The sequence below is a fragment of the Manduca sexta genome, chromosome 26 (genome assembly GCF_014839805.1).
Source record: "Manduca sexta isolate Smith_Timp_Sample1 chromosome 26, JHU_Msex_v1.0, whole genome shotgun sequence".
NCBI lineage: Eukaryota > Metazoa > Arthropoda > Insecta > Lepidoptera > Sphingidae > Manduca > Manduca sexta.
This window is the reverse complement of record NC_051140.1, coordinates 12,554,842-12,578,678: the sequence shown is the minus strand read 5'-3', so window position 1 is coordinate 12,578,678 and position 23,837 is coordinate 12,554,842. Positions and strand designations below refer to the sequence as shown.

At 33.4% G+C, this 23,837-nt stretch overlaps 1 protein-coding gene across 1 annotated transcript; it reads left to right on the top strand.

Moving 5' to 3' along the window:
• Window positions 1-682: 682 nt before the first annotated feature.
• On the top strand, window positions 683-22,007 carry LOC115444673 (T-related protein). Its single transcript, XM_030170540.2, has 8 exons — window positions 683-949; window positions 12,912-13,073; window positions 16,593-16,713; window positions 17,613-17,756; window positions 18,992-19,268; window positions 19,882-19,998; window positions 20,470-20,809; window positions 21,182-22,007. The coding sequence occupies exons 2-8, from the start codon at window positions 12,913-12,915 to the stop codon at window positions 21,429-21,431; spliced, it is 1,410 nt and encodes a 469-aa protein (XP_030026400.1). The 5' UTR covers window positions 683-949; window position 12,912; the 3' UTR covers window positions 21,432-22,007.
• The last annotated feature ends 1,830 nt before the right edge of the window (window positions 22,008-23,837 follow it).

Sequence of the window (23,837 nt, the reverse complement as noted above, 5' to 3'; positions counted from 1 at the left end):
TTTTCTTAGTGCAGGAACCCGCCTATGTCTGTAGACGATAGGTAGGTAATTTTGATTACCTAATTCATTTACACCTATAGATAATTTTGACGGGTAAAATTTATAAATAATCAAATATATTATTTAAGTAGTTGAATGTTTTAGTTTATTTAATATAATATTTGTAAAAAATTATTGGCATTTGTGTATTTGTCTATAATCTTAATTGTTTATTATATTTTTATAAATATGCATTTTAATTATTTGGCTAACAACAATACACATTTATAAAGTAATTTTAGGTTTATCAATTTTATTACAATAGTTTCTAATACAATCAACTAAGTTAAAGTTATTATTAACGACACAAGCGTAACTGAAATCAAAAATTATAGGAATTTAGTTGTAACCTGAGTGACCGCCTTTAAGCTGCGCAGGATTGTCCTAACTATGAACAGAATGAGCCACCAATCAGTTTATTTGTCAATACATTAGAGGCGGAGTCTCGTATAGTTTACTTCGTTACATCTCAAAAGAGCATAATCGACTCTACTCTGAAAGCTTTATGGTTCAAAATCGTATTTTTTTTCATTGAAGAAGTTGAAAATAATTTTGTTGAAAATTATATTCTATAGCTCATATATATGATTGAATATCAGTCAGAGCGTACCGTGGGTGGTGTCTACGTTGTTTTGTACGAACGTTAATGAAGAGTAGTGTGGTCGAGTTTGCGGTAGTTGCTCACGGAGTTGGCACGCAACCACTGATTTGTGATATGTGACAAATAGGTGAATCTAATTTGGCCACTTAAATACTTTCAACAATTAACATTGAAAATGTTCAATAGGATTTCTACAAATTCGTTAGTGTTCGTGTTGTGAAGAAAGGTGTTGTTAAAATAATTATTACATTTTGAATGTGTTTTTAAATAAGTCGCCGAAATTGAGGACAAAATAACCAGCGAAAATAGGTAAGTTAAAATTTAAAGAATTATCGTCGAAAATTGTTGCTTATTTATAAAAAAAAACTTCGTCTTGAAATATGTATATATCATAAAACCTAAATATTATGTATAATATTATGTATAACCTGTCTAACTTATTTATTTAAATAGAATAAAGACCTCCTCAATATTCATTAGATTGTAATAAGCACTTAGAAATAATAATGGATGTATATAGATATTCTAAGAATAATATCTATAAATATGCTCGTAAAAAGACAATAAATTTAAATGTTGACGTAATTGTTGGTAACTGATTTGTACAATAAACCAACTCTGTATCAATATTACAAAGTAAAGCATTATTATTCTAATTACTTCATTGAGCACATAAAAGTTGTATGATTATAGCGATAATCCTGTAAAACAAGTCAGTAGGTATTATCCGCAAATATATTGTTAGGTATCAATTGAATTTGCCTGTAATTATATCTAGGAACTATCATTTTATTTAAAGCTAATTTCATAACGGATTCTGTCCTCCAAAAAGTAGGTGATAATTATCAAGTGAACTTTCATACATTTTTATTGAAATCATATCAAAATATCTTTTCAGTTTCAAGGAAATATTATTATCTTAAAATTCATACTATTTAAAGTACATATAGATAATCTAATAACAAAATTATTATCAGGGTCTATAACTATAGACGGGTATGCATTATACGCACGCGCAATAATTATATAAACACAAAAAGCGCATGCGGCATTTTGCACAAAGCATAAAGCTCGAGGTTGAGGAGTACAGAGGCCCCGGGCGTCGGTGCTGCGGTGGCGCGGCGCACGGGCACGACCGACGGTGTCCACGCCGCGCCGGTTCCGTCATCGGCTCAACGCCTATCGGCGCGTCCGGCTCGCCACAAAGCCCTACAATAAATTTTTACAGCACACATAAAACCCTGACTTTTTAACCCGAGTTATTTGAATTAATATCAATTCGGAGTTCCTCAATGGGCTTTACTCGTCAAACTTTAAAGTTTTATGACAACCACAGAATTGAGAAATAAAATTTAATTGAAATGTAGCTTCAAAAAAGTTTGATTGTGGTTATCAGCTTCCGAATTTGAATATTTACACTGAACGCGTATTAAAGAAAATAAAATCGACACCAATTTGATGGCGTGTATCGTGGAGACTAATTGAAACCATACATACATTTTATTATCACGTCAAAATGGTTTTGCTGCAATTATCATTATTAGAACATTTTATATATTTACACGTGTAAACTTCACATGTAGCTGGGCTACTTGTATTGATAGTAAATAAATGCGCCTATGTTATTACACGGGGAAATCGCTATAAACCTTCCTGTTTAGGCAGTGGACGTTGGTATCTAAAACAAATAAATTTTATTGGTATTATAAACATTGTAGTTTCAAAGCACAGAAAAGAAGACCATCAAAAAACCATTAAATATAATTTATCGTATCAATATTTCTAATTTTATTACTTTTAGTGATATGTGAGTATTTTGCATATTTTCTGTTGACATGGCCGATAACCATGTGTCTTTTAATGACGCGTTCGTATAGCTTACATTCTTGACTCGTGTTATTAACTCTTACACATAAGAGTTGCACTGAAGTATTCGGATTCTATTGTTAGAGAAAATACCCATACATACAAGGTGATGCCGACACAGATTGTTATTAATACCTATTCAAGGCAATTTTAGCCAATCGAACATTGTGTAAACAATTGACCAATAGTAGAAAAATATATTTTTATTTGTAGGTATTTAAGGTCAAATCTTATTGATCATGTGTTGCGGTTATTTGATTTTAGTCTATTGTTTGATTAACATATCAAGGCTGGTGGTTGTATACATGCCAAGTGATAATGAAAATTCAAGTTTGAAACGTCGATGACGCAAGACCATTAAAATACTTGAGTTTTCGGCATCGTTCCATTTGCACAGCCTTCTCGGCCTTCGTTACGCAGCCATTCCGCAAACTTTGAAATTGGAAAAGAAAACACGAGCCGTATTGTTTCAATGGTTTCAATATCGGTTTGGTCGGTCTTGCATTTGATAATTAGCACCTCCCGGCTCGGTGCTCACATCGGTGCTGTTGTGCGCGGATGACGCGACGCCCCGCACCGCGCAGCGCCGCGCCACCTCTTCTGTCCCGGACAATTGCGTCTCTGACGCGATGCCGCACACATAATGCTTCTATTTATCGAAGCGATTGCCATAAACCTCCAATCACTGCGCCGAGGTTCCTTTCGAAATAGCTCTCAGAGCCACTCGTTGTTATCTTTGATATTTTATAGAGATCAGTAAAACGCCGGCACTGCAAAGCGATTTATCGACATTCCAAAGCGATTGATGCGTCGCCCGAGATTGACGTTGGTGCCATGTAGCGTTTGATAAAAAATGTTATTGCACGTAATTAAAGGGCCGTAATGAATTACTCACATTGTTCCCCTCGCATTAAATATTTTGTATTGAACGTCCCTCGATACAGAGTAAGATCCAAAACTGAGGCCATCACTCGCACATCATATTTAACCTCGCCATTAAAAAGGAAATGTTAGCAATTCATCTATACGACTTAAGTTTAATATTTATACCTCATGCAGTCGTAAAACGATGAATAATGACGCTGCAGACGAGTGGGCTAGCGCTGTAATTACTGGACCTTTATACATACATGTTGCTTGCTTTCTTGTTATTTAATACTTAAATGTTGTACGAATACGATAGGCACCTTCATAGTTTCTCCGAGCTGGACATAAAACCAAATTACGAGCACTGAACTATAGACGAGAGTTCATGGCAGGGGATTCAATAAAGCACCGGCGTGCCGTCTTTATTCGCAAACATGATCCATAAATCATATAAATTTTTGAAAAACAATTCTCTAAAGAATAAACAGCATATTTTGTTTAACTATGTAACGTAAAACATAATACGAACTTATTCAGAGAACATTTGAAGTCCAGTATAATAAATGGGTGAAGCACTTTGGCGCATGTTTACGGATACATGATATCCCGATTAATGTGAATTTACATTTTGATGTTGAAACTATGTTAATAAAAAAAATTTCCGCTTCTTTCAATTTTTATTCTAGAATGTTGATAGATTTCAAAATTAAAAAAGTTATTTTTTTTTGTAATTTTCAAACTAGTTTTGATATTGTGTTAGGTATAAATTGATTCGTGTTCCTAATCTACGATATTACAGTAAATACGTGGTAGATGAGCGTGTTAATATAACATATTTAGACCGTAAGATAATGCAAATAGATATCTTACGTAAATAAGAATACATTTTGTGTATTTACTAATTCAGTCATTTTTGAAGTTTTTGTCGTCCCAACGATCTAATGAAACGATAAAAGAATAGAAAATGCATAATGAGTACTTATTTCAGGCTATGCTTTCAGCAATAAAATATATTCTGTTTTACATCTCGACTTAGGTTTAATTGGTACCCAAGTTGGAATCACTTCATTAAGGATTTTTTGTTATAATACTATTTGCACAACAAAATCAGTATGTAATATTATTCCGTCTCTTGTTTGTATATTTTTGCACATTTGCTTACCTTTATAAGGGATACAGAATAGATGTATGTAAACAATTATAAAAAAAAGAATTATACTATTTTTCTTTGAAGTTATGATAATATTAAAAAAGGAAGTATTTAAAAATATTGCCGTCAAAGAACTCGATCGAAACTTACGAAAGTATAACCGGATACGGGCCGAATGTATCTATACATTATAAACTACAATATTAATATGAAACATTTTCCTTTAGATGTAAACATACCATTAGCCCCAAATGAATGTATATACGTACTGGGCTGGTACTGAGTCAAACCCAGTATCACTTGGTCCGTCCTGGGACCTCAGAGTCGTGTCGTACCGCGCACGCAATACAATTACGCCACCGAGACACTCAGTACTAAAATGTATCGCTACATTATTATTTCTTTATTTAATAAGCGTAATTTTAACGAACGGGTGGCATTACTGAACGAATCCATCAAATGATCTCTAAGTTACTAAATTGATTAGTCGACATATTAACAGTCGTCTGTTTATTACAATTTACTTTGCGTTCAATGAATATTCACCAGCCAGGATCTAACCATCGTATAATATTTAAAATAAAGTTATCCTATAAATATATTGGGTAATAATAGCCAAAGTTTAAGTACTTCAATTGTTAGTTCTTATATTTAAAATACAGCCATATAACATTTAGTTTGACGAGTAGTTACAAATGCAAAACTCTACCTTTGCCTTCATGCTTCCGGTGTTAAAAGTTTAATATATTCAAACAATATTTTTTAGGTAAATAGGTGTATTCACACATATTAATAGTATACTACACGGGAAATGACGGCGGGATGGCTTTATGTTAAACGGATAAACTCTATCTGATAGAATATAATTCAAAAATACGTTGTTTACCGCAATGTATTGCTTTACAGTTACATATATTGTATTTATTTTGAAAATGATTGTTAATCTTTTAAACAACGAGGTTAGAAAAGTGTATATTTTTATTTTAGTTTTTATAAATCAGCTTAAATATATAATTAAGGGCAAATAACAAAAGAAAATCGAAGATGTGCAGAAAGCGGGCGAATAGTAAAGTTATTTTGCCATCTCGCTTGTACGCAGGCCCGGGAATAGGATTATCTTTTAATATTATTTGACGCTTTATCTTAAAGCATACAAATTATTATTAATATTTGTTAGTAATAAGATTTTTTATTTTAATTCTGTCATTATTATGAACTTAAAAGGCAATTCTTCAAAATAACAGAGAGTTATCATATGTATGATCAAGTAACTATTGTTATTAAAAAAGTAACAGTAACGTAAATTGATTTTAGTTACTTATTTGTAAATTTATTATTAATAAAAAAAGGTACACGTTGCAGATGTCACGCAATCAAAATATAATAAAGATAAATAAATTGTAACTTTCCTTACTAATTGATCAATTCATAACGTTAAAACAAATTTATACACAAAATACAAATATAACTACATGCTACTTAAAAATTATGTGTTTTTAATCAAATAAAATAGTGATCGTCCAGTCGCCGAAATTCTACCGTCGAATTTAGTATATTTGTAACATATATTATACATTAATTCTATTTTTCTGCTTTCTTTTTCTACATGAACTTTAATCAAGTAAAATTTCACACATCTCCGTGAGCGCAATGTGCTTAAAAGGGGTATGTTTTCTCTTGAAGTATATATTAGGTACATATGTAATACATTAATCATAAGTAAAAGTGTACACACATGTGTCATAGGGGTAGTAATAGGTATATTTTTTTTTATTAATTTAATGTATTTATAATGTCCATTATACAAAGATATTAGCTTTTTGCAGTCCTTTTCCATATTAACTTAAATTGTACTTAATTTCATTCTTCTACGTCCGGGTAATTTTCTTGAAAAGGGGTGCAAAGTTTGTTCCCCACATATGAGATAGACGCGTTGAAGTCTTTTACTACGAAAGGATCACCAACATTTTTAACCAATTTATTTTATTTAGTTACTCTCTTTGTTACGTACAGGCTCAACTTTTAACATACTAAGCCACTTAAAAGACAATTTTTGATACCGCTGTCGTGATTCCGCATTTCTAAGTAAACAATATAATATTAAATGTAGTGCTTATTTTATTATTTGTACTTTTTTATTACAACTACGCAATTATTAGAACTCCATGGTATATTTCAAATCGTAGCCGTTTATTTTTAGTTTGTTAGTCTAATTCTACTACATTCATATCTCTTAGCCATTTCTATTTTAAAATGAATAACTGCGATCTGTTCCGGATAATGTTAACCGCAGGTTATTAAAATTGTGTTTATTATATATCAATTATAATATGATGTCTCACTAAAATATTGTGCACAGATAAGATGTGTAAAACTTATACATAAAAATGATTTAAAATTTGCCAAATAAATACTAACAATTGCTGTGTCACAAAATAGTAGCGCGATAAAAACTTGTAAGTTGAATATTTTTTAAATATGGCGCACAATACAGATTTCCTTAATATTTCGTTAAGTATATGAGAAATTCTGTTTGTCTACATGACGTTAAAGTTGCAAAAATAATTTTAAGGTATATCATTTTATGTCAACGATTAAACAATATTGAAACAATATTGCAGTCGTCAATAGGCCACAAACTGACAGCGTAGTATACTACTTCTTCGAGGGAAGGAAGAGGCGTCTTCACATCATACCCCGGTATTGATAACGTTCTTAAATCGTATTAAGAAGGATTCACATTTGAGACTGAGTTAACTTAACTACATCTCCTAACTTAACAACCATAAACGAAATACAAGTATAACATTATTAAGGTAGAAAAATATAAAAAAAATTCTGTGCCTGTCTTATAGTATATTGTAGAGACCAGTACCAATATAATATGATGGTTATAATATACAAAAACGTGAAAAATCACAGGAAAAAATATGTGTACAAAACAGGTATTAAACAAATAGAGCAATTTCCATTTCATTTGTTAAACAAGCGGATTAAGATATTAAGGACATTAAGTAAAAACCTTTTTCCTATATACACATACATAACTTATTAATTTGTAGACCATCGTGTTCTTGTCCATATCTTATCCTAATATAATGATGCTTCTAGTAATTTTTTCAATCATGTAGAATTCTTGTAGCTTAGTTTTTACGACCATCGCCTGTTTAAATTTGGAGGATTTAGATTCCAGTCTCGGGCAAATTTTGCCAGAACTGAGATTCAAACTGTCTAGCAGGACTAAAACAAACATTTTGATGTTATGGTTCACTTTTCAGACTAATCTTAAACAAATTTGAGACAACATAGTCTCAATTACTTGTCATTTACGATCTGCGAGTAATACTTATTAAGACTTAAAGTGAACGTGTATTAATATTAAGTGAATTCAAGAGTCAAACTATTGTGAGTTATCGCCTAGTCTCGTAAATACCTAATCGTCGACAGTAACACAACTCGTCTCTACAGGTGTGCATCTTATTATAATCATGTTCATAATTTTAGTTCTTATGAAAATTATAAATGCGAACGTTTATGAAAATATCTGGATGTTTATAGGTTTGTTAGAATTAATCGCTGAAACAAACGGATTTGGATATAATTAGTCACACAGGTAGATCATATCCTGAATTAACGCATAGTTTACTTTTTGTCCCGGTAGTTAAAGATAATAGTTTTTAAATAGACGACGCTGGTATGTTTTAAGAGTGGGAAAGGCATTTCACGTAGGCGTTGTCGCGAGAAAAAAACAGTAAAATATATAAGTTACTTGTATGACGTACATAATGTGTTAACTTTATAAATAATGTATTCGGATAATATATGTTTATTACATTAAACTAATTTGTAGTTAAGCTAAGTAACACGAAATATATAAATATGAACACAAAATAAAATGTCCAATTGACAAAAATGTACCGTGTCAGAAAGAGTGTTGGGACGTTGAACCAACGTAGCCGGCGATAATGGGTACAATAAACAGTGAACGAGAAGATCGTGTCCGAGCCCAACTTACAATAAAATATCCGGCTTATTTGCTATACCATTGGATTTCGTGATTCTCTTCGTTCGTAAAGTACATACGTTTCGTAATAGTCTAGAATAACTACGCATTTAAGTTATGAAAATTGGTATGAATTTTGTTATTTAAAATAGAATTAGCCTACTCAGATTCTATTTACACGTAATAGGGAACTCGACAAGTATTTCGACGACTTAATTGTGTACTATAAATCATGTTATCCAAATATACGTATATGATATTTTATTATTTATTTGATTATTAACAGGTTCTATAACTGGATTTTTAATCCGTCATGTTTATTGCTGGTTTTTATTTCGGCACAAACTAAAAAAGCAGTGTAGATTTAAAACAAAGGTTTAGGTTTTCAAGTTTGTGATAATATTTGTATACATAAACTGTTGAATAGGTTTGCGTACAATTTTGTATGCAAATAGAACTAGTTCTGGACTAATATATAGGGATCAAGCGTTAAGTTATATTATGTAAGTTGACGTTATACTTTTATCACCGAAACACAATTCCTATTGGCGATGCCGTGAGCACAAACTAGAATTTAATAAAAGAACAAATGCCTGTATATAAATAAAACATTTTATAGATGGAAATGTCGTTAAAGTCTTGTTTAATAGAAATTACAGAGGATAGTTCGGTGTAATTTACATAATTATTTATATTCGGTAATTTGTTTCGTATCGTGTGTGGTATAAACCAATCTTGTATAAATAATTAATGATGATGATTTTTATTTATGTTGAACTTTATTAATGTACTTTTGACCGTCGCTTCGCGGGCTAACCTTTTCCAAGTTATGGGTACTATTGTGTCCATATTACTGGCAGAAAAATTCCACACAGGCGTACCGTAATTGTCTTTCAAAAACCCTTCAATTCATATAGCTTCATATATCAATCATTTTTATTGTTGTTAATATTATCAATAATTATATTGTTACCATTTTAATCTGTTGAAATTTTACGATAGAGTTTGTTTTGAGAAATAATTAGTATTTCCATAGATTCGATTATTAGGATAAATCGTTCTGTAACACATGCGCTTCTGTAAACATTACAATATTTATGATTATATATATAAATATATCTAGCTATCTAGCATCTAATAAGGATCATATATGTGCTTTTAATTATTAGCGTCTCGTCAATAATTTATTCTTCTTTATTTTCCTACCCAGGCTATACATTACTAGCCAACGTATCGACGCCTTTAAAATGCGCAAGAAGATACTCCCAATTCTGTGGACTACGTTTAAATCCAATTAATCTTTATTTGAAGAACTCAAGCTTGATACAAAACCAAGGCTCTCTTATGACTGAGGAGAATCTTTGAGTTCTTCGGTCACATCACCCATAGATCTGGTGTTAGTTTCCAGAAATTAATATTCATCGGGAAAATGGATGAGAGGAGACCGAGAGACTGGAACCTAATGCGCTAGATTGATCAGATCTGCACCACGCTCAACATATAAGTCCCTGATGCTGTACTTATCGCCAAGAGCCGAAGTAGATGGCACAATAACGTGCGCGAAAAGTTATTTCCTTAATGGCTCACGTCTTTCAACGTTAGGGAATCGACACAAGAAGAAGGAATGATTAACGTAATAAAATTGTGTATTGAAATCATAGTTTTTGCGAAATATTTGCTTACCCATAGTACCGCAGTTCACCCAACAATTGTCTGTTTATTGTTGCTCTTATTACGTTACGATTACGTGCGTCAGGCTTTCGGAGTACTTTTTAGAGTTCCGTACCTCAAAAGGAACCCTTAAATAATCACTTTGTTACTCGTCCGTCTATTGTCTGTACGTTGAGGTGTCAGAATGAAATTTATATAAAATAATCAGTTCAACGGTCTTTTTCACTTGTGAAAAAATCAAACTTGTAAATTAATACAATCAAAGCCTTTAGAGTATTTCCCGTTAGCCTTAAATCTCGAAATTTGTCAAAAAGCAATGTCTTACAGTACATGAAAAGAGAAAATGTATAAGCCGTAAATATGTACTTTGATAACAAAAAATGCGAATTTACGGTTACAGATTTGTTATTTGCGGTTGATGCAATACCCGTGTGTAGGATACGAAAGGCAAAGAAAAGTTTGTCAAGTTCGAACTTTCATATAAATATACTTAGATAGTAGATACCTTATCTACAAATTTGTACGGAACCCTCTGCGCACGAGTACAACATCCATTTGTCTGATTTTTATTTATCAAATCCTTTCTTCATTATTATTTAATTCCATCAAGAACCTATATAATGCATATATTTAGTGGCCTCTTATGTTTAGGCGAATGTTAGTCATTAAAATTAAACTAATTTTCGGATTTTATCGCAGTTTTAATATTTTTCTCCTGACGTTTCGAAGACTTTTCGCCATTCATGTTCACGGAGGGGACTGAGGTGTTGTTCATCGGCAAAGTCAAAGTTACAATATCTACCTACATTTTACAATTATACAACTTTTTAAATTTTAGCTGTTGGTGATCCGATCTACGCAGAATGAGTTAACAGTGTCTTGAAGTCTGGCAGCCGGTCTTTTGGGTTCCGATGTAATTAAATGTGGAACTGGATTTATAATCGATTTAAATGACATTTATCAGTTGATCAAAATCAAAGTTTTTTTTAATAGATAGAGCAAAATTTACCCAATTTGATATATTTTAATCCCTTTTCCGGGATCTTTTCGTTAGGAAATACAACATAATCTTTGACCATACAACTCTTGTCTATCATAAATTATTATTCCACATCCGTATTGATATACATTTTCACAAGCCAAACTAAGGCTGTGATATTTCACACGATGCTTCCGGTATACATCTAAATGATTATATAGCATATTATTAATCTACTATGTTTCCGTTGATAGATGAAGGACATAAAAAAGTTTTGTCACTATGAAGAATTTTGGTGCTTAGTATCTGGCAAGTAAGACCGGGATTTAAAAAGATTGTAGTGTGACGGCAATATACGTAGAAATGTCTTAATACATACAACATAGACTGACTTGACTATGTTTAGGCAATCGTCTAAACACGAAATTTTGAGACAAGACCTTACAATATCAACATTTTATTTTTACATTTTATTGATGTAAGCTGCTCTTTATACTTCTTTGCTAGAAGGCCCTTCTTACTCTCAATAAAAGTCAACGCCTTAATATTCTTGCTATAAATCTAGTATTATTTCTTAGTAGTATTTAATATATTTGCAATAAAACTTTTAAAATAATGACAATATCATTTTAGGGACGACATTAGAGGGACGAATTTCCAAAATATATTTTTGGATGCGTGGTCTTCGTTATGTGAGCAATTCTTGCGCAAATTTACGCTGTTAGAGCTATCAGTTTAGGATATGCATTGTTTGCGAGTTAGTTAAAAAAAATGTATTTAGAGTCCCTTTTTAGACTCTTTCCTTTATTCTAAAAGAAAGTTCGTGCAAAGGAAGGATCTTATTTAACTTAACATATTAGGTGTAATCAATTTATAAATACAAGAAAATGTGCATTGACATACAGGTTATTTTCGTGTAAAAGGGAAAAATAATTATATATCGTCACTTAATTTTAACTAGTTCTTAATAATGAGATATATCCAGTAATTATTATTAAATATTTAAAATAAAATGACTTTCTGCCGCCACTTCAATTGCGTGAAATAATTTTCAATAGTACTATTTCCAACAAACCTTTTCATTTTCCAGACCATCTAAGTAATTTCATTTATAACAAATGTATAAGCATCTTAATAATAAAATATAAATAAGACGTAAATTATAAGCATTATAATGATATTAAATAAGATTTGTTAGAGTTGTTACCTTTTTACGTCTCCTTTACTGATTGAATATTATGAAGTACTCAATCGCCTCGAATTGGCATTGGAAATATTATGAATAATTTACTTTAGCATACCCCGTCATGTAATAAGTGTACAAATATGAAAGTTCTGCAAAAGCTTAGATTTTCAATTTATTTTGCACTAACTGACAATCTACGTACAGTAAATAATGCAAACTGAGCGTACGTTTTTAAAGAATTACATTACTCTAAAAATAAATTTTACGTATTTAAATATAACTTTGAAATAACAAAAGAAAAACAAAACGCAGTCATTAACTGCTACTCCAATGATAATGATATAAAATAAATGTTATGAAGCAATTAACAGTATCAACAGGCTTTTTACCTTTATTTTGTTGTATAATATTTCGATAAGCCCTATTAAATTATGCGGCGGAATAAGTTTAATGAAAAGTGTGTGCGCGTGCATTATTTACGCATGTGCCTATTCCTTCAGTTGTTTACGTAACTTTAATATTTATTAACATTGACATTGTTCAATCCAGAATGGCTGCGTCGCACATCCTGAGCGCGGTGGAGCCGACCGTTGGAGGCGGGGGCTCGCGCAGCGGCCGCGAGCGTGAAGTCACCGTCGCTTTGGACGACCGAGAGCTGTGGGTGCGCTTTCAGACCCTCACCAACGAGATGATCGTCACAAAAAATGGAAGGTGATATATCAGGAAAATACATTTGCATCAAATAGGGTTGTTTAGCTATATTTAAAGAACAAATAAAATACATAGGAAATGTTTAGCTGATAGGTAATGTTTGTTATATGATTAAATATGTGTTACAGGTAAATATTTAATCAATAGTGTTGTTAGGAGATAAAATTTTTGTTCTAGCAGGATCAGGATAGCGAATTCAATCATCAAACCATCACGTGTAAGTTGGCAAATTAGTTCGTCGCAATAAATTAGATACCGTAGTGGCTAATCATTTGAGCGTTGTCTCCCTCTATTACAATAAAATACAATTATATTATATAAAGAAGCATTTCGGTTTTGAACAAATATTCGCATTGTCCAGGTATATAAATTATAAAGATAGGTAACTCTACCATTTGCCGTTGCTAAACAAATAATTACATGAATAGTTGTACAATTTAAGTGTAATATTCAATTTAATACTATAACGAAATAATGTACTTTCATGATGATATAATACGGCATTAAATATGGATTTAATCTTTCGTACAATGTATGTACTTTATACAAACTATAAACTGAGTATAAATACAAAATACAGATATGCATTACCTGCGCAATCAATATAAATACTAAAAGTATAATAAGCAAGCGTGTGTATGACTCATTAGTCATTCACTAATTAAGTACTCTTCATATTACATCGAACATTTTATTCAAGTGAGCAGTGTTTTATGGCGAGTTTGAACTTTAGTCGATTTTAAGTATTAAAATGTGATAATCATTCAGTCCGGTTGTATGTAATACAATACATTATCAGGAAATATTTACAAAGTATATCAAAAATTTTATTAAAATGAACTGTAGTTAAAGTGCACCTATTCAGGTTATTAGATTGTACATTTCGCTGGTTTTATTTAATTATTTAGGAAGCTATTTAAAATATATTATGTTAAGTCAATTATTATTTTTGTCAAACATCGATCTGCCCATTTTATTGGTTTTTGGAACTTGAGTAGCAAGATAAACATATTATTACAAACATAATATTTTAATATTATTGGATTACATTTGGACGACCCTTTTTCGTTATAATTTAATGATCTTACTGCACTAATACCTGCTAGTTTCAATTTCAAAATAATCTATTGAAGGTGTAGAGGATTTATAATATTGAAGAAATAAAATAAATAATTAACCTCTACGTATCGATTGTTGGATTATTTAGAATGTTTGAGGAACAGTACAGTAATAAAAAATTTGGAAAGATTGACTAATTTCAATATGATTTAATTTAATGTCATACAAGATAGAATTTCACGGTTTTGAGTCTAACTGCATATATTTTTTTGTTGCTATATTATTTAAATTTCGTAAAGCTGTATTCATAATTGTCAAATATTCTGCTACTGTATTTTTTTGCGTATTGAAACCCTTTTCATTGTATCTATGGGTATTTAAAAATGGTTATCCCTTCTTAACGTGCTCGTACTACTTGGGGCTATTTACAATACCACTAGTTCATTTTTATTTTATTAAAATTAACATGCAAAACAGATTATAATCAAAATTAAAGCTAATTTTAAAATATACAAGCATAAAAAATAGATTGTATTAATAATAGATTGTATAAAACTTCTACAAATGGTCCTCTGTTTCCTATGAGAGCGGAGACTTTCCTGCCCTCACACCCACGTCTACGACTCTTATAAGCCAAGATCTGCAATCTTCTTCTTCTGGTCCTAAGTTCCCACGGCGGGGCAAAGGGTAGACACAAAGTTAAGCCATTCTTGTCTGTCTTGCGCCTTCCGCTTAACTTCACTCCAGGTGGAGTTGGAAATATTAACTGTCCACTTTCCTACATAGGAAAGGCGGAGACAAAAAAATGAACTAAAGAGGTATTTCAACCTTAAGTATAAAGACGTTTACAATTAGAAAAGCCAGTTACAACGCATCACAGATAAACATTAAATCAAAGGATCCTATAATATTAGCTCTTAGATTTTAAGATAGTGCTATGACAGCAGTAAACATGAATTAATTCCAGATCCTCCTTTCTATAATGTATACTATGTGATTAATTTCATTAAGAAAAACTGATTTCAGCGACTTGCCGTACTTGGTATCTCGATAACATAAATGCGTGTTACTATGGGTTCTTATCTTATACGTCAATGATTCTTGTATAAAAGAGTTGCAGCGGCGAATATAGAAGTAGCATAGGACTGAGTTGTTAGAATTAGTCTTATTATACGCGTTACTCAGAGAGTTAAATAAAATGCATGTCTCGATATTCGCTATTACATCGCTTGTAGTTCTACTTCGATATATTATGACGTAATTTCATAGCGACTAGTATAAACAACTATGAGATCTTAAGATCTTAAAGGTTTGAATGCTAAAGTATATTATCATGAGTTAACATTGAAAGCACCAAACATTAATTGAATGGTAATTTACCATTTCGTGTTACAATCGCAACTTTCAATGATGTCATGCTGAATTACAAATATTAAACAACGATCCCTATATCTATCTTCAATCCGATTCTGATAAAGAACTATATAAATATAAATCATTTGTAAGCATGTCAAAAAACCTTGTCTGATTGGTTTGAAATAGATCGAAAAAAGGTTTGGGATGTTTTCTGAAAATGGTATTTAGTGGCTTGATTCATTGTTAAAGTAGGATATGATTATAGGAGTATATACATACGTATGCGGACACATTCGCCAGTGCTAACCGTTCGCCGGCCGTCGGCTGGTTTTCAACTATTAACGCGGTAGGTCTTACTCATTAACGTGAGGCAGCTAAACGATACCGCCCGGTGCTCGATCAGCCACGACAGTTCTCCATCTTTGGCGTACTGAACCGTCTTGTTACCTCAGTGCTTATAAACATAATATGCTGGCTTTTCTATAAGTAATTATATGCAAATGATCAAATACATAAATTAGTTCTGATATTGGTGGGAATAATTTAATAATAATGTTAAAAAAATTGAAATAGTTTACACTAAACCTAAAAGTAGAATTTATATGTTACTTTTGCATTATTTTCTTCGCGTCTCATATTTTGTTTTAATGCCATCTCAAATACTTTTAACTCAATAAAACCTAATATAAGGAAATAGGCACGCCCAATCACATCATGGGATGGAATAAAGACGTTGAAAAAATGCATCGGTCCCGCATCTGCCTACCCCTTTGGGTATAAAAGACGTGAATGTGTATAAGGAAACTGGAAAAAAACTAATTTGATATAGGTACTTCGTTTAAACGCAACTGTAAATTCAATTTTATACATGTAATATTGACTCTACCATCATAATAGGTTATCGGCGAGCATAATGTCGTAGGACGGTAGTCAAAGAATTATCGGCTATCAAATACTTCGACATCATTTACTTACGTTGGGAAATTGAATTATATTATAACCACACAACATCTGTAACTTTCACTACCTTTATTGACCGTTAGTATTAAAGACAAACTATGTAGAGTTCTTTAGGCTCTAGAGTTAATAATATTTTTGTTTTAGGCGTATGTTTCCAGTCGTAAAAGTAACTGCTAGTGGATTAGATCCAACTGCAATGTACACTGTCCTACTCGAATTCGTTCAAGTCGATTCGCATCGATGGAAATATGTTAATGGTGAATGGGTATGTATATTTTTAATTAGTACTATCTTTACTAAAAAATTATAACACAAAATGTGTCATATAATGAACACAAAAATATACTTTACTATGTCTAATAGAGTTAATTTCTTATATAACTTTTCCCGGTTTTTTCGGTTACCTCGAATTTATTTACCTCAAAGAATTCAGCGCGTGTTTCAGCATTTATGCTGGGTTTCTACTTGCAAAAAGGTATTTAGCCATTATGTAGGTAATGGTTGGATGATAAGGTTCCGTTTAGCTAATAGCTCATCTTCGTAACCTTCTACTGACAGAAGCTTTTAATAATTATCTTTCGTTGTAAAAGAGAAATGAACGATAAACGAGCTCATTATCAGACCTTCCTGCCACACTTGTTGGTGGAACTGTTTGTATGCATTAAACTAAGTCAATATAGAATCCGCTCCGTTTACAGTAGATTCTTCACATTAGTTTCTAGAATCAATAGGTGCCATGCATTTGTATCTATCATCAGGCCAAAGAATGAGGATTACCACTTCATCTTACTAATATTATAAATACGGATGTTTGTTAACTTGTTTCGATGCTTAGATGTTTGCATGTTAGAAGTAAACGCAGAAACAGCTGAACGGATTTGAATGAAATTTAGTACACGGGTAGACCATGTCGTCGATTAACACATACCTACTTTTTATCCTGTTTATTTAGGGAAAACACGCAATTTTTAAATAAATGGCATTGACGTCCTATAGGTGGCGTTGTGTATCGCTACAAAATTTTAGGGACCTTTGTGGTAGCCAAGGCTTCGCACGCGGGCGAAGCCGCAAGCAAAACCTAGTATCTAATAAATCATGAGTCTAATACCTATTTATAATCATATGTAAAAATTTTCTACTATTAACATTTATTTTATTTATTAGGTACCTGGCGGCAAAGCAGAAGTGCCACCTTCCAATGCTATCTACATACACCCAGAAAGTCCAAATTTCGGCGCTCATTGGATGAAAGAACCAATATCTTTCGCTAAAGTTAAACTTACTAATAAAACTAATGGAAATGGTCAAGTAAGTTAATTTTTATTTATTTTGTTATTGTAGTTTTTTAATAAACCTAATATGAAGCTTTTTATTTAGCGAAAAATAACAATTTATTTGTATAAACAGTCCAATTTGTTGCATCTCGATAGAAGGAATTAATTAATGACTTCGTTTATGTTCGTGACCATGCTTAGTAATTAGTTTACGGTTCGGATTCGGAGTATAGTTTTTTATGACGTAAAGCTTCCATAGGTGTTATAATGTTATGATTTCGGGCTACCGCTACTTCATGGAAGCCAGTTCTCACGGTTGAATGTGGTGCGAATGAATACGAAAGTAAACATCTGATACATCCAGATCCATATGTTGACGTCTCGGTGTGAAATCTGTAGCTTACCATCTGTTTAGCGGGTGCCTGTACGCACTATCATTTGTAATAATTATTGTCTCTGCGCTATGTTTACATTACACATATTTTATGCATAGTCAAGTTATTTGCCCCCCAGTGTTGCTTTCACATATTAATGTAGCGTTAATTTAAACGTGTTAGTATATGATTCATTATATCAATGGCTAACGTTAACCTCAAACTATAAATTGTTTTACATGCAAATATTTTTTTTTCTTTTTTCCCCGCGGGGTATAAACGCGTTATCGCGACCACCACAACGAGGGTAAGTGGAACCGATACGTTGGTTTCACCGGTCTTACCGCCCATTGTCGACACTCGGGATTATAGCATCATTCGAGCGAGTGTTGGACCAACTTGCTACTATTATATATGCTTTACACCAGCATAACAGCCAAAACCCGCGGTGCGCTTTATCGGCCTATATGAGGCACATTGGCACAGGGTATATTGTTGCACTGAGAGCTGCGAGGAATCATCTTAGCGCTATAACGTATTGCGGCACCTTTCTAATTGAGAGGGATAAGATGCTCCCATACGCTGAAGGACACTTTCGGCGTCTGCAACATCGGGAGACCGACTTTGTCGTCCATCTCGGAGTCGCTGTAGTCAAGCAAACACCATCCCATTGTTTTCCTCGTGGCTCTCACTATGCCCCAATTAGGTGTCTCTTATAACCGGTAAGGGATGTCGTAACGGAATTATTTCGATGCCCCCAAGCCATAGGGCACTTGCAAATAGTTGCCTTAATGTTATCATCCCGTTATGAAGTTAAAACGATGATTTATAAGCAGATACGATGTTTTAGACAGTTCTGGCAAATAGAATTTTCTAACAGACATACTTGTTGCAGATAATGCTAAATAGTTTGCATAAATATGAGCCTCGGGTGCACCTAGTGAAAGTGGGTACGGATCTGCGTCGTATAATGACGTATCCGTTCCCGGAGACGCAGTTTATCGCAGTCACTGCCTATCAAAACGAAGAGGTGACGTCATTGAAGATCAAATACAACCCATTCGCAAAAGCGTTTCTCGACGCGAAGGAGAGGCCCGAAGGCTACTACCAGCGGGATTTTGTCGGGACTCATTATCCTCAACAAAGTTCTTCGCCGCACCAGTATCCACAGTGTAAGTTTTTGTAGCTAGCGTTTTGATACGTTAATTAGTGACAATCGCCAAACGCGGTGTGTGAATTGGTTAAGACATCGTTGTATCTTCGTACATAGCAATGTTTGGAGCCATAAAAATACATTTTAATGTCCTCTTTTTTCAACAGTACATTACGTTGCTGGATTTACTTGAATGTTTGATGCAATTTTTAATATCATCTCATCATTAACCTATCCATCCTTCTAAGTATTTAATCGTAAAGATACCTTCTTTCCTCCTTGTTGTGTTCATGTGTTCTTAGTCTCGGGTTAGGGGTAAATATATCGCGTCATTAGTCAACAGCCTGTATATACCTAATATGTTTCGTTTATTGAAAATAGGCTTTTTGTTGATATTATTTTAATTTTTTTAACACTATATATTATTTGTATATGAGTTCATAGAATAATAATAGAAATTTGTTTGAAGTTTATAAGCTTTTAAGGCCACTAGCAATCGATGTACACAGACATTCTTATATCCACATTGCATAACATTCGGTCGACAGTCTATTAGTCGATACTTTGTACACAATCATTTGAATTGGGTAACGCATAATCAATATTAAACGGAGAAACCGTTTGTTTTACAGTCGGAGGATGGTTTGTGACATCTCAGTCTTTCTACGGTGGCAGTAACACAGCGTCTCGAAGGCCAGCGCCCTACCCGCCGCGGCCGCCATCACGTCCGCGCACTCTTTCACCGCCTTGTAAGTTTTTATCATAAGTAATTTTTTGATCGCACTGCACCTGATTGTAGGTGGAATGGGATCCAATAGAATGTCGACTAACGAGAGATGATTACCCCTTGGCAGTCGATACAATTATGCCAGCATTTTGCAACCTGATATACACAGGCTGATCCCGGAACGTGGCATACTTATGTGAGCCACTATGGCAGGGTTTAACATCATGAGTACGGTGGTCGCTATCCAGGTGGATATAAAATATATCCTACCACCAGCACAAAATTTGATTCTTAAAGAGCACGACTTAAAAGTAACTGTGCAAACACGTCATGGCATTTTTTTGCTGGCAGTATTTTTACACATACTGTACATTTAATTACGTAGCTGTGTATGTTTCGGTTCATACGTCGGAGTAGAATGGTAACTTATCCGTCTATGTGCTCGAAGTTTACCTACTTATTTTTATGCTATAAATATATTATTTTTCTAAAGCTACATACAGCAACACGGAACGCACCACAACAGCGCCGAATGGCAGCGGCAGTTACACATGGCCAAGTAGTAGTGGATATTGGAGTTCAGCGCAAGGCAGCAGTTCTCCCCAGCCGAACACTTCTCCCGCGCCATACCGCACCCCTCCGCACGCGTACCCAGCTCCCTTAGAATACTCGCCTGCGCCCCCCAGCAGCACCTCAGCCCCGACGTCGGCTCCGGCGCCGCTCTACCCCCTTCAGTATGAAACGTCGACGCAACACCATTCGCCATACTACCAACATGCATATGCTCCCTATGCTCATCATGCTATTGAGGACATCTCTTACTGGCCGAATAGGTAAATATTACCAAGAATTCGATGCTACAACACTTAACACGTAAGATTTTCTTAATGATCTTAATGGACCATGATGTTATTGTATTGAATATATTTCCACGAATTTAATCCGAATCATGAGTTTTTCCATGACTGAAATTTTTACCAATTACAAAAAATTACGTTGTTATATCCGACAAGAAAATAGTATTCTTTATTATCTTTGAATTAATAAAATTTTAGTACAAGCACAGCCGTGCGCTGTTTTTATTTGTTTGTATTAAAATAGAGCTTTTCAAAATAATTTACATATACAGAATAGAATAATTTAGGAACTGTAGGTACTTTCTGAATATTATATTGTAAAAATCATAATGCGGTCATATGTTTCAGTTTAAACAGCTATGGATACCAACCATCGGAATACGTCGGTACGGGTGATGTTGCATACGGAACAGAAGGCATGCCGTTTGGACCGGCGGGGCCGGCACTCGAGGCCACCGGCACTAGTGGAGAGAGTCGGGCCACACCACCGGGCCAAGAACATCCTTCAACCGAAAGGGAATACAAATTCAGCACCGAAGAAGATCGCCACTCACCTTGTGAAGAAGCCGCGTTGCCACCACGGTCGCCTACACAGTGACGATGTTGTTAAATAGTCCTAATATCAGTGAAAGCAAACATTGGTTACTAAAACCAATATAGCTACATAAATTCATGGCCTGTAAATATCACGATCAGTCACAATGTGAGAAGACAATTAAATATTAATTTCCTAAATAAATGTATCGTTAACCAATTTAACAAACGGTATGGTAAACGTAAATAAATTATGATTTTTTAGGATTTTTATCAAATTATTGTACTCACTTGTTTTAATGTTATGAAAGGCTAGTTGAAGAGGTTGAAGCACTTTAGAGGATTTTTAGTTTCAATCGACCCTTAAGCCTCGGTAGGTAATGGTAACAATGAAATATTTAAAATACATAAAGTAAAGTACGCTTTTATTTTTATGTAAGTAATATTTTTAAAATATAGCTTCAAAAATAAACCGAAAAAAGAAAAATCAAAATATTGGATTATTATTGTAAAGATACACGACGCATATTGTTTTTAATATTCAAGTTCGTTGTACTTATTCCTTTTTAGATGCACAGTAGACTAAGTTTATACTTATTGCCTTGTAGGTACTAGGTACACATTAATAATAAAATCATGTTTCTGTTATAAATGTGTATTTATTGTGTACTAGCTTCCGCCCGCAGCTTCGCCCGCGTGGATTTCGGGTTTCAAAAATGGAGAAGGTGCTCAATTTGTCGGGATGTTTTTTTAATTTATGGTGGTATGCAGGTGGTCCGATTGTCCGGTCAGGGTCTGATGATGGGATCCTGGTGAAATCGAAGGAACTTTTAACCATTAAGGTTGCACACGAAATGAAGGAAGCTTAAAAATGGAGTAACTTCTCCCGTTTTCCCAACATTTTCCATCACTGCTATGCTCCTATTAATTGTAGCGTGATGAAAAGTATACTATAACCAGCTCAGGAGTATGAAAAATAATTGTACCAAGTTAAGTTAAAATCCGTCGAGTAGTTTTTGTTTCTATAACGGTTATACAGACAGACAGACAAAAATTTTACTAATTGCATTTTTGGCATCAGTATCGATCCCTAATCACCCCCAGTTATTTTGGAAATATATTTCATGTACAGAATTGACCTCTCTACAGATTTATTATAAGTATAGATATGCAAAAGTAGCTCAAAAATTGTCCATAACGAAAACATGCATTTTAAAGTAAAACAAAAGAAATAATATCGTGAAGCCAACCAAATAACTAATGATATATTAAATTTTGTGACTGTTCAATTTAGTCGGGTCCGCGATATCACTTTTGTTGAGTTTCAGAACGCGACATTACATTATTATATTCTGTGCTCCAACGCACACTGCTTTGATGTTAGGAACACACCTACATTGCTTAGACAACAGTGAACTTTATACAATAGCAATAAAGCTCAAATTGACTCTACGTATTAGTTAGAAAACGTTTGTATGGGAAATAGAAAAATGCTGTTTTGAGGATTTTCCCGGCAATTATTCGAATTTTTCTCACCTTTTAAATCTTCCCTAGACCTCCACGAATAATTCAAGACCAAGATAAGATAAATCCGTTCAGCCGTTCTCGAGTTTTAGCGAGACTAACGAACAGCAATTCATTTTTATATATATAGATTACAAACCTGGTACATGATTAATAACGTTATCCATTTTTCATACAAAATAGCCAAGTGTTGTTGCTTTCGAACGTAGAACTTACCTAAGACCTTCTTCCGAGCAAATAAATTGACTTAAGCATTCGTTACATACACTTTGGGCGCACGACTTACGGCGGGAATACGCAGATTCATGAAAAATTAATTTAAAAATCATTCTAAATATTTTAGAAAATTGTAAACTACCAAAATATTCCTCATTGAAATGTCTATTTAATAGTTTTGAACATCAACACATAGCATGGAATTAACAATTTTCATTGTGAAATTAAGGACAATAATAACCACGTTATAAAAAAAAACTAAGAAATTAAGATAACATATTGTAGGTATATGATATAATTTTTTTTCTATATCTATACTATTATATAAAGCTGAAGAGTTTGTTTGTTTGTTTGTTTGTTTGTTTGAACGCGCTAATCTCAGGAACTACCAGTCCAAATTGAAAAATTCTTTTTGCGTTGGATAGCCCTTTGTTCGTGGAGTGCTATAGGCTATATATCATCACGCTATACCCAATAGGAGCGGAGCAGTAATAGCTAATCTCAGGAACTACCGGTCCAAACTGAAAAATTCTTTTTGCGTTGGATAGCCCTTTGTTCGTGGAGTGCTATAGGCTATATATCATCACGCTATACCCAATAGGAGCAGAGCAGTAATGGCTAATCTCAGGAACTACCGGTCCAAACTGAAAAATTATTTTTGCGTTGGATAGCTCTTTATTCGTGTAGTGCTATAGGCTATATATCATCACGCTATGACCAATAGGAGCGG